We start from the raw sequence: 12,012 nt of genomic DNA on the forward strand, positions 1-12,012 counted from the left end.
ATCTGTACTGAGTACCTTGAATATTTAGGACCCACTTATTTAGAGCCGGGTCTCTGTTATAGCCACAGTTGTAGTTGTAGCGCTATTTTTGCTTGCCATTCATTTAGCTTATTTTCTGTGCAATTTCATACATGGACTGTAAGTCTGATTTTCAGAATATTATCCTAGCCCTGATGCTCCTCTATCTCACAGTCCTTTATGTACCTTGTTAGCCCTTAAAAATCCTGGTTCCTATCCTCCTGCAATTCTCAATAGCATTGCAAGGCACCCTGCTGGGACACTTGACAGCACCTATAATGATGCCCATTCCCTCAGCCAGTTCTAATGTTCATGAATCAAAACCCTCTCTATTGCACCAACTGTTCATCTATTCAGTCATCTTATTTCTATCTTCACAGGTGCATGATCATACTTGTTAAGACCCCTTTCTAACTTCTCTAAAATATGACTGCCAAACTTCATGCCACTGTCCACACTCATACCTTGGAGTGCTTACAGCCATTCAGCGATATGCTTGATCATGGCATCAGGGAGACATTAGACTCAATAGCTGCCAGTTAGAAATTAATTTTTTTCAAGTTTTTCCTGCTTTCATAATTCTGTAGTTCATATTTCAGTTGTATTAGACAGTAATATTTCATAGCGTGGATGTAATTAGGATCAGATGGGGCTTGGGTTATTCAGAACACAAATACTTTTGTGATCAAATTGATCTAACTTTGTCTTGTAGTTTTTCTCAATTTCATGGACTAATTACTCACTATAAAATTGGTGCACTCTGTATGAATATAATCGACCATGAACTGAAGAGGCATGATCTATGGCAAGAAGAACTTCATAAGAAGAAGAAGGTAGATATCCTTTGTCATATGTAACCAAATCTAGAAGTAAATGGCAGAGTTATCATTTTTATCTAAAAGGTTTTCATAAATAATTACAGTAGCAACACCGCTCCACATGTGCAGGTCTTATTGGAACATAGATGTGAGCAGAAGTAGGGGACAATATAGTCAGAGGGATTGATGCTTCTCTGCAGCACAGTTTGAGGGTCCACATGATTGTCTGATACTCAGGCTCGGGACTGGGAAAAGAACTTTGTGGCAGAAGGAAGGTTTGGTTATCCTGATTCATGTAAGTACCAATGAAACAGAACAAAGAATGAGGTTCTGCGTAGTCAGTATGAAGAGCTATTTGCCAAATAAGAAGCAGACTCTCAACTGGAGTAATGTTTGAAATATTACCTAATCTGCATTCAAATTGGACTAGGACAACCTCAAAGTCTATCAGGCTCGTTAAATAAAAGTCTGCCTGATACTCAGAATGGCTCTGCCCAGTCTTCTCCAATATATACTGAAAATTATCAACCATTATATCTGCAGGACCATCTTTGCCATCGTATTCAAAGAACATTATGGCTCTCAATGTTGCACTGACCTGTGGAACCAATCTGAAGCCCATCTAACCTACGCTATTCCATTCTCGTCCATATGCCTATCCAATAATCACTTAAATGCCCTTAAAGTTGGTGAGTCTACTGCTGTTGCGGGCAGTGCATTCCACACCCCTACTATACTGAGTAAAGAAACTCTGATATCTGTCCTAAATCTATCACCCCTCAATTTAAAGCTATGTCCCCTTGTGCTAGCCATTTCCTTCAGAGGAAAAAGGCTCTTACTGTCCAACCTATCTAACCCTCTGATTATTTTATGTCTCAATTCGGTCACCTCTCAACCTTCTCTCTAACGAAAACAGCCTCAAGTCCCTCAGCCTTTCCTCATAAGACCGTCCCTCTATACCAGGCAGCATCCTAGTAAATCTCCTCTAAACCTTTTCCAAAGCTTCTACATCCTTCCTATAATGCAGTAACCAGAACTGTATGCAATAATCCAAATGTAGCCACACCAGAGTTTTGTACAGCTGCAGCATGATCTCATGGTTACAAAATTCAATTCCTCTACCAATAAAAGCTAACACGCCGCATGCCATCTTAACAACACTATCAACCTGGGTGACAACTTTCAAGGATCTGTGTACCTGGACGCAGAGATCTCTCTGCTCATCTACACTACCAAGAATCTTACCATTAGCCTAGTATTCTGTATTCCTGTTACTCCTTCCAAAGTGAATCACCTCACACTTTTCCGCATTAAATTCCATTTGCCATCTCTCAGCCCAGCTCTGCAGCTTATCGATGTCTCTCTGTAACCTACAATATTCTTCGTCACTATCCACAACTCTACAGACCTTAGTATCATCTGCAAATTTACTAACCCATCCTTCTATGCCCTCATCCCGGTCATTTATAAAAATGACAAACAACAGTGGACCAAAACAGTTCCTTGCGGTACCCCACTATAACTTAATTCCAGGATGAACATCTCCCATCAACCACCACCCTCTGTCTTCTTTCACCTAGCCAATGTCTGAGCCAAACAGCTAGATCACACTCAATCACATGCCTCCGTATTTTGTGCAATAGCCTACTGTGGGTAACCTTATCGAACGCCTTGCTGAAATCCATATGCACCACATCAACTACTTTACCCTCATCCACCTGTTTGATCACTTTCTCAAAGAATAAGGTTTGTGAGGCACAAAACCGTGTTGACTATCTGTAATCAACATATTTCTCTCTAGATTATTATAAGTCCTATCTCTTTTATAATCCTTCCCAACACTTTAACCACAACCAAAATAAGGCTCACAGGTCTATAATTTCCAGGGTTGTCTCTACTCCCTTTCTTGAACAAGGGAACAATGTTTGCTATCTTCCAATCTTCTGGCACTATTCCTGTAGACAATGGCGACATTAAGATCAAAGCCAGAGGCTCGGTAATCTCCTCCCTGGCTTCCCAGAGAGCCTTAGGATAAATCCCATCTGGCCCAAGGGACTTACCTATTTTTACACTTTCCAGAATCGCTAACACCTCCTCCTTATGCACCAAAATGTTAGAATCATAGAGATGTACAGCACAGAAATAGACCCTTCGGTCCAACTCATCCATGCCGACCAGATATCCCAACCCAAACTAGTCCCTCCTGCCAGCACCCGGCCCATATTCATCCAAACCCTTGCAATTGCTTTAGAAAATCTTATTTAATTCGCACTGTAATTCCAAAGAAGACGACAAATTCAAAGGGATGATTCATAGATAACTAGAATGGTTAAAGAAAGCAGCAAACTTAACAAAAATGCAATTATGCAATGACAGGTTGTACATCAGGAGTTTGGGTAAAATACTTTTTAAAAAAAACAATAATTAACAAGCCGGAAAAAAATTAGAGTACAAGAGAAAGCTAACCAGAAACGTAAACAAAGAAACTTAAGAGTCTCTATAAATATGTAAGAAAAGCATTATAAAAGCATAGACAGAGAACACAGGGGGCTAACACCTTCAACATATTGTCTAGCTATCACTATTGTTAACAGCTAACCTGAGAATGCAACTTTTTTAAAAAAAAGGTTTTGTGATTTACACATGAAAGAAGTGAAACTATAATGATATACAAACAGATGAAAGGCTTAACAGACAATCAATTTTTCAATGTATAATTTCAGTTACATCACACTAAATTTTGGCTATAAATTCTGTGTGTTAGGATTGAGCCCTCCACTACCACCTGATGAAGGAGCAACGCTCCGAAAGTTAGTGTGCTTCCAATTAAACCTGTTGGACTATAACCTGGTGTTGTGATTTTTAACATTATAAAAGTAAGTTTGGAGAATTACAACTATAAAGTAAGGAGATGGCAGCTTAATTGAACAGGCAATTTGCATCAGTCTTCACTGTGCAGGATGCAAGTAACATCCTAGAAGCAGCATTAAATTAACAATTGGAAGGAAAGAATAAACTCAGAAATTATAGTCACCAGAAACGTCATTCCATTGAGTACATTGTTGGAGATGCAGGCTGGTAAATGGCTGGCTCCAGATGGATTTCATTGTATGACTTAAAGAACTTGCAAATTAAATAGATGATGCCATGGATATAATTTTCAGAAACTCCCTTCATTTGTAGAAAGTCCCATCCGGTCAGTAGGTAGCAATTATAATTCTTTTATTCAAAAAGGTAGAGAGAGAGAAAAAAAAACAAAGGCTGGGTAGCTTAGCATCTGTCATATGAAAAATGTAGAATCTATTATTAAATTAGTAACAACAAGGTACTTAGATAATCATGTAGAGTCAACGGGTTTTGTGAAAGGGAAATTATGTTTGACTACTCTATCTTTTTGAGGAAATAATGTGCTGTGGCTACAGGTTAACTGGTGGATGTTCTACGTTTTGATAAGGCATTACGTGCATTGAGAGGTTACTGGAGAAAATCAACCTCATTGTAGTGGGTTGCATATTGGCATGGATAGAGGATTGGTTGGCTAATAGGAAGCAGAAAGTAAGCTTAAATGGATCTTTTTCCCACGTTGGCAAGACGTAATGATTCGTCTACTGCTGAGGTCAATGTTGGGATCTTAAGTGTTTATAATTTATATATGGGACTTAATGAAGGGATGGAAGGAATGGTTGCCAAATTTGCTGCTGACACAAAGATCCCATCTGGAGTATTGTGTTCAGTATTGGTCACCTTATTTAAGGAAGGCTGTGTGTTGGAATCAATTCAGAGTTATACTAAACCAACACCTGGACTGGGTGGATTGTATAATGATGGAAATCTGGACAGATAGGACTTTTATCAGTTGGAGTCTAGAAGTAAGAGGTGATTTGATGGAAGTCAGAAAGATCTTGAGCACTGTTCTGAATTTGATAGAGAGAGAAGGTTTCCTGTTGAGAGAATCAAGAGCCAGGGTCACCCATTTAGAACAAGAACGAGGCAATTTTAGTTCTGTTGGAGGGTTGGCAGTCTCTGGAACTTGCTTTTTGCAAAAGTGGTGGAAGCAGAATCCTTGAATATTTTTAAGGCACAATAGATACATTCTTGTTAACCAAAGGGCTGAAAGGTTATGGATTTAAGGTTGTAATCTGATTGGCCTTAATCTTGTTGAATGACCAAATGGCCTAATCCTTATTCAAATTGTGACCTGAACTCCACTTGCCTGACTCCCCGTAATGACTCCGTTATAGGCCAAAAAAATGTCTTTGGAGACATCAGATCAAATTCCACTATAGTAGTTGATGCAATTTAATTTTATTTATAAGTCTGGAATCAAAAGCTAGTCTCCGTAGTGATGAACGTGGAGCCATTGTCAATTATTGTAAAAAGCCCCTCAAATAAAATATTAGGACTGTGTATTTGGGAAATCTGAAATAGAAAGCGCTAGAGAAACATAGGTTTGGCAGCATCTGTAGAGAGAGAAATGGTGTTAACATTTTCAGTTCAGTGACTGACAGAGGGTTACTGGTCTCGAAACATTAACTGTTTTTCTCCCTCTATAGATGCTATCAGACCAACTGAGTTTCTCCAGAACTTGTTTTTTAATGATATAAAACTAAACAAGCAGTTTGGTTTACTAATGCTGTTCAAGGAAGGAAATCTCCCATCCTTACCTGTTCTGGCTTATATTTGCTTGCAGATCCACCGCAACATGTTGTACTCTTAACTGTCCTCTGAAATGGCCTAGCATATTCAAGGACAAATAGGGTTGGAAACAAATGTTTGCATTACCAATAATGGCTCACGTTTCATGAAAGAATAAAGGTGATGTAATTAAGCTTACATCATTTTCAGATACAGGGGTACTTGCGTTGAAATATTTTCTCCATTACTGTGCTTACATAAATAACGATAGCAATTTTCTTAGGACAAAAGATTTTAATTTATATGATAGATTTATATTCATAGGGTACTCTGAATCACACAGAAATTAACATAATGGAAGTGATTATACCTTAACTTTAACCTTCACTTGACGATGATTCTGATAACCATGTACTGAAGAAAGACTATGAGAAAACATACAAGAAATATCAGGGTTTGGTTATCAAGCAAGAGCAATTATTGAGAGGTAGGTGGTATTTTGTTTCTAACAAAAAAGTAAATTGTTAAAAACAGGATGAAGGAATTTCTGATGTGGCATATTTCTTCAAATTATTGGGGAGGGTTTCCTGCATTATATTTGTTTAGTAAAATCAGTCATTTTTCCTTTATGGGCATTCATGATTTTGTTAGGAATAACTAATTGAAAAAGTCTCACCTCTACCATCCCTCATACATTCTTGACACCTGTTTGTGAAAGCAAAGTCTTTATATGTATGATAGTTTAGATATGGATTTAAGTACTACTTAAGTTCCATTGAACAGTTATTTTAAAATAAATTATTTCATTTATGTTTAACACTTCAATCATACTTAAGTTTGGCATATTTGATTTAATTTCATGTTTTTGTTTAGTGTTTGTATAAATTAATGATGTTTTACACGAAAAGTTCAGAATTGTTTAATGATTGCACTGAATCCCATGGATTTTATTGTTTAAAAAGAAAATCACTTCCAGTATTTCTTTTCTAGTTGCCTTCTATCTTCTTTTAAATTTGGCTGAAGACACAAGGACTGAACTGAAAATGAGGAACAAAAATATCGTTCACATGCTTGTGAAATCACTTGATCGAGAAAACTTTGAGTTGCTGATCCTAGTGATGTCCTTTCTAAAGAAACTCAGTGTATTTGTGGAGAACAAGAATGATATGGTAGGTAGTCTTGAGTCCCTACTTTATATATTGACTGGATTATATAAAAACAAAATTTCACATTTTTCTTATCACATTTAAGTAAATTTTCTCAAATGTCAGAATGAAGTTGAACTATTCAAATCAGACCAGTATGTGAATAAGATATGACACACTGTTCCCAGTGAAATGAGGATGAGCATTAAATGCTGATCTTAACTAACGATATCCATAATTGGCCAAGAAATCACTTTTAGTTGTTACAGATTTTGGCTAGCAACACTGATAGCAAATCAAAGTCATGAAATTGACTGGTTATCTCAAGATCAGAATCAGATGGAGTCAACCATTATCCAAAAAAAAAACAAAAACAGAACTTTTAAAACAAAAAAAGTTTGTTATAGTCATCTTTTTCATTTGACTTGCAGACCAAACTGAGTTAAAGTTTTACATTACTATTTACTCTGCCAAATCCATGAATGCTAACAGTGTTATTAGTAAGCATGTTCAATTTCCAATATTAGCTGGGTAATAAGCATGAATATTTTGAATAAGTTAATTATGTTTTGACTTGGAAATACATTTTTTCAGTTATTGAAGTATACTTTGAAGGAGATGGCTATTATTAGGTGGTGTAATAACTCAGGAAGCCTGACTGGAACGGAACATTGTTTGTTGAATGCCAAAATAGAGCCACTACTTGTTGCATACAAAGGCTAATTCCAGCCCAGTACAGGCAGTTCTGCAGACCTGTCTGAGTCAGCTTTTATATATATCCAGAAATGTTCTCTCTCACAACCGAATGGCTTTCACATCACCAAATCACTGTGACTGAGACTGCTTTATCTATTTGTATATAATATTTACACACAGTTGTAGATGCATTTACGCGCGCACACGCACATTTTCCTAATCGGCTTGTTCAGAGATGCTATTACCCACCTCTAGAGCAAGTGGGACTTGAACTCAGGCCTCCTGCCTCAGAGTTAGGGATGCTACCACTGTACTACAAGACCCTCTCTGATTCTGTTTTTTTTCAGATATTCAAAAGTGTTGATACACACAACTGAACGATTTTCTCACCACCAAATTCCCATGAGTTTGGTTTTTGTTTTTAACTGTTAATCATCTTGCTCTCCTTTATAAATATTTCTGATCAATCTGTTCAGAGATGTTCCGACACATCTTTGGAGCAGGTGGGATTTGAACCCAGAACTCCACAGCCCAGAGATACAACCAGGTACTCTACCACTACACCACAAGAGCCCTGCTTTTTTTAACCCAGAGGTTCTATCGTACGCAACTGAATGACTTTCCCACCACCAGTATCACTGTGACTCTTTTTGCTTAAAAAGAGAAAAAAAATTCACCACCACCAATAAAATACCCATGTGATCAATAAAATATTGATAACCAAAGTCTGTTATGGGCAATGCAAACCATCAAAAGTGAGGGGGATGTAGAGACTAAATCAAAATGGCATTGGGATTGGGGAAATAAAGCTCATCTCTCTCTCAAAAGCAGTGGTCTGCTTTTTCTTTCTTCTGCTAAGAAGTGCTATTGCACACAACTGAGTGATTTTCCCACCAGTGTATCCCTGGTGATGCCCACCCCTCTCTAAAGGCTGTGGGTCTTTTTTTTAAATTTTACTCTGACCTATTAGACACAACATTCCCACCACCAAAATCACTGACTTTTCTCTCTTTTTTTTTCTTTTAACCATCACCTGTAATCACCTACGTAACCAATTAAATATTTACAAGCAAAACCCATTATGGGTACTGCAAGCCATCAGTAGTAAGGAGCACTGAGGGAGAGAGGCAAAGGGCTAAATCAAAAAAGAGTTGGAGGAGGAGATAAAGTACTATAATCCCTGTGCTGCCCACCTCTCTCTAAAGACATTGAGAGCATTGATGGACACAAGGTGCTCCATCTCCAAGGACACTCGGGCATGAACATGACCACGGAAGTGGAAGAAGAGTCTGCTTTATCATTTTAAAAAAGATTTTTAACCTATTTTTCTAACCAACGTTCTGAGAAACATTATTAAAAACCTTCAGGAACAGTTGGGACTTGAATTCTGGCCACCTGGTCCAACGATAGACAGACAATAGGGCCTAAGTTTTCTAATCAATTTGTTCCGATGTTGTTGCACATCTCTGGAGCAAGTCTCGGTCCAGGTGTAAAGGCACTGTCATGACACCATAAGAAGGCTCCCATAGGGTCTGCTAAACATATATATTGTTAACCTATTTTTCTAGTCAACCTGTATGATGAAGGGACAAAAGATGAAGGACTTTTTTTAGTTGTAGAATCTTATAGCACAGAAGGAGGTAACTTAGCCCATTATATCATTCATTTTCACTCCAAAGCTTTACTGGTGACTGAAACTTATTCCTTGTCAAGATTCCAAATTGCTTTTTTGGGATTCCAAAGAAGTCTGCTTTTCAACATTTGACATCTTATAACTTGTGTCAGGGTGAAAAGGCTGTCATATTTTTCTTCTAGTTCTTTAGCCAAATATTTTAAATCTGTGATCTCTAGTTGCCATTCAATCTTGGAGGGAGCTCCTCAGAATTTTGCAATCGTCCTAAATCCTAAACCACTACTATTCTAACTGGATGATTTTCACTTCTCAAGTTTCTCCACACGAAGGAAGCCCTTGATCCTGTTTTCATCTGTATAGTCTTATCGACTTGCCCCGCCACATTGAAAGATTTCTAATACTGGATATAGCTGTCAGTCCCTCTGTTCCTTACCCAAATGTTATTGTTTATTTTGTAATTAATATAAATATTCAACTTAGTGTAAAATATACCATAGCTAACAAAGTTATCTAAAAGGCGCATTTTAAAAATAAGTCTCCTCAAAGTATTATGATTTATCAGATCTTTCCAAGTACACTCAAGCTGAAATAAATTGAAATCATGAACCGTAGAATATGGAAATATAACAGTGAATTAACAAGAAATAGTCAGAATTTATGAACCATTAAAAGGAAGGAAAAGAAAATGTTTTCACATTTGATCGGTGTTCATGACCAGTGCAAAAATAAAATTCTATTATTAAAGTTTGAAAATGTGCCCCTTTCAGGATATAGTTATTAGCATAAGCATGTAAATTAATTTTGTGATTTAGTTTTTCGGACATTGTGTATTTACTGTTCAGTACTATATCACAGGTTAGATCTTTGAATTAAGAAATTGATATTATCTACTATTACTTTCATTTTCTACCTCTTTCATCTTTGCAAACCATTGATCACTTCTTTGTTCATCTGACTAACTAGATTAAAAAAAATTACTGTTAAGTAACATAAAAATATTTGATTCTTGACAAATATAATTAATTACTGCCATCTAAGCCATCATAATAGTGCATAGACTTCTATACATATGAAGTTTCAAGATGATTTGTTTGAAAGGAAATTTAGAAAAATCAGTATATTTAAAGGCCTACTCAAACATATTGTGTAAACACAGTTTCACAGTGTAGTTTTTTGACTTCATCTTTATGATATAACTTTAGAGTTTCTGACAATCCTTCAGTATCTCTTTGCATTCTTTGCATATTCCTAGGCCAAGTGTTTGGAACATGGTGTGTGCTGTTTGAACTGAGTTAGATCCTTTTTTTCACTTATAGTCATAGAGATGTACAGCATGGAAACAGACCCTTCAGTCCAATCCGTCCGTGCCGACCAGCTATCCTAACCCAATCTAGTCCCATCTGCCAGTACGCAGCCTGTATCCCTCCAAACCCTTCCTATTCATATACTTGTGGACATTGGGGATGATAATTATTACGTTTTTCCATCACTAGCCATTAAGGTGCTGAAATCAATTACAATGCTTCTATTGTCTTTAGCTGGGACCAGTTATTTAACTCAGTGTGGTGGTCGTCTGCATAATGTGCTCAAGTATTCAAGATAAAACTGAGTTTTCATAATTTGAAGTAATGTATTATTTTATTTCACACAAAGCATATTCATAATGGGTGCCTGTGGAAGACGAGAAATTATTGGGTGGTTTGTTTAAGAGTAATTAAATGGTCTGGAATAGCTACAGTTTTTGAGAAGTTAAATGTTCACTTGTTTTTGCCTAGTTTGTACATTGACGTACCTCACTTGGCAGTGAATAACCCCATTTAGCCTTACAGCGAACATAACCGAGATTGTTGTTCTAAATCATTCTGTGCTGTGACTCTACATGCTATTAAATGCTAGCAAGCATTTATATATGCAGACCCACTCAATGGTTTTCCATTAAAAGTGCAGAGATCGTTTTCCTCTCTTTATTTTGTTTTATTTTAACTAAATGGACGTCCACTTTTTCTTTCGTGAGGTGGGAAGAAAATGGTGTTAATGCAACTCATAAATTTTCCAGGCTTTTCATTCTTTTTAATCAGCTTTAGAAGTCTTTGAAAAGTTACACCTGGAAGTAATCCTGTATGAGTAACAGAGGAATTTATCAAAATTGCAACATGTAGTTGTTTCAAAATCTTGCCACTTTTCTGAATGCAAGTTTGTTTAGTGTTGAATGGTGGAGTACCTTTTAATGTATTTAACAACTATAGATTAGTTTATTGTGTCCTGAAAGAGAGCGAGCGCAACTTTTTTTTGGTTTACTCTAGGTATTTGGACAAAACAAATAATTATTAAAAAAAACTATTCTCTGCCTGAAAATCATGACTTTAAAAAAAGGTAGCTTATTGGCCTCAAGTAAGTTTTAATTGCTTCAATTTAATGTTGTAGCATCAAAGGAAGCTTTCATTGGTTGTTTTTTGACTTTCTTTAAGCAAATAGAAAATGACTCATTTGTAGTTTGCTGGAAGCCAATTAGTCAATTTAGTATTAGTTAATAATAGTCCCCTATGCATTTGCCAAATTGAGCGTAGAGTTAGCGCAAGTGCAGTAAAAGCAATTTTACTTTTGTATTGAACTCTGTTTCATCCCAATGAAAATAATGAAATAAATGGGAGTTTCTGTTATATCTTAGGTTGCATATTAATCAAAGGATTTTATACGTAGTTTACATATTAAACATTAATAATCTTAATTGTGAAAACTACATTATGAAACATTTTTGTTTGCTTTTTAACTTTTTTCCTGGAGGTATTAAAAATGTGAAACTACCATGGGATTACACATGACTGTCTGAAGACCTTAAATGCTTTGTAATGATGTGCTAAATCTTAACTTGATTGTAATTAAATCCAGCTTTTCTTCAATGTGTTTTGTCATTAGCCTAATGCTTTTGCATCAAGAAAAACCTATAAAGACATTAAGCACCATTTAGTGCTCAAAATGAGTTACGGGGAAAGTGGTTTGGACATGCAGATGGTTCAGGTTAAGACCCAGATGATCTGTGCATGGACCCCCATACGTGCGGTGCCCT

The 12,012-nt window shown here is 36.6% G+C and overlaps 1 protein-coding gene across 1 annotated transcript in view; it reads left to right on the forward strand.

The window, feature by feature from the left end:
- Positions 1-12,012, forward strand: part of kifap3a (kinesin-associated protein 3a) — a 218,747-nt gene that overhangs the window by 80,366 nt on the left and 126,369 nt on the right. The window contains exons 7-9 of the mRNA XM_043699509.1: positions 731-855; positions 5,860-5,958; positions 6,462-6,640. Of these exons, the coding sequence (XP_043555444.1) occupies positions 731-855; positions 5,860-5,958; positions 6,462-6,640 (403 nt within the window). The remainder of the gene's footprint in view (positions 1-730; positions 856-5,859; positions 5,959-6,461; positions 6,641-12,012) is intronic.

This window comes from Chiloscyllium plagiosum, chromosome 11 (genome assembly GCF_004010195.1).
Source record: "Chiloscyllium plagiosum isolate BGI_BamShark_2017 chromosome 11, ASM401019v2, whole genome shotgun sequence".
In the NCBI taxonomy this organism is placed as follows: domain Eukaryota; kingdom Metazoa; phylum Chordata; class Chondrichthyes; order Orectolobiformes; family Hemiscylliidae; genus Chiloscyllium; species Chiloscyllium plagiosum.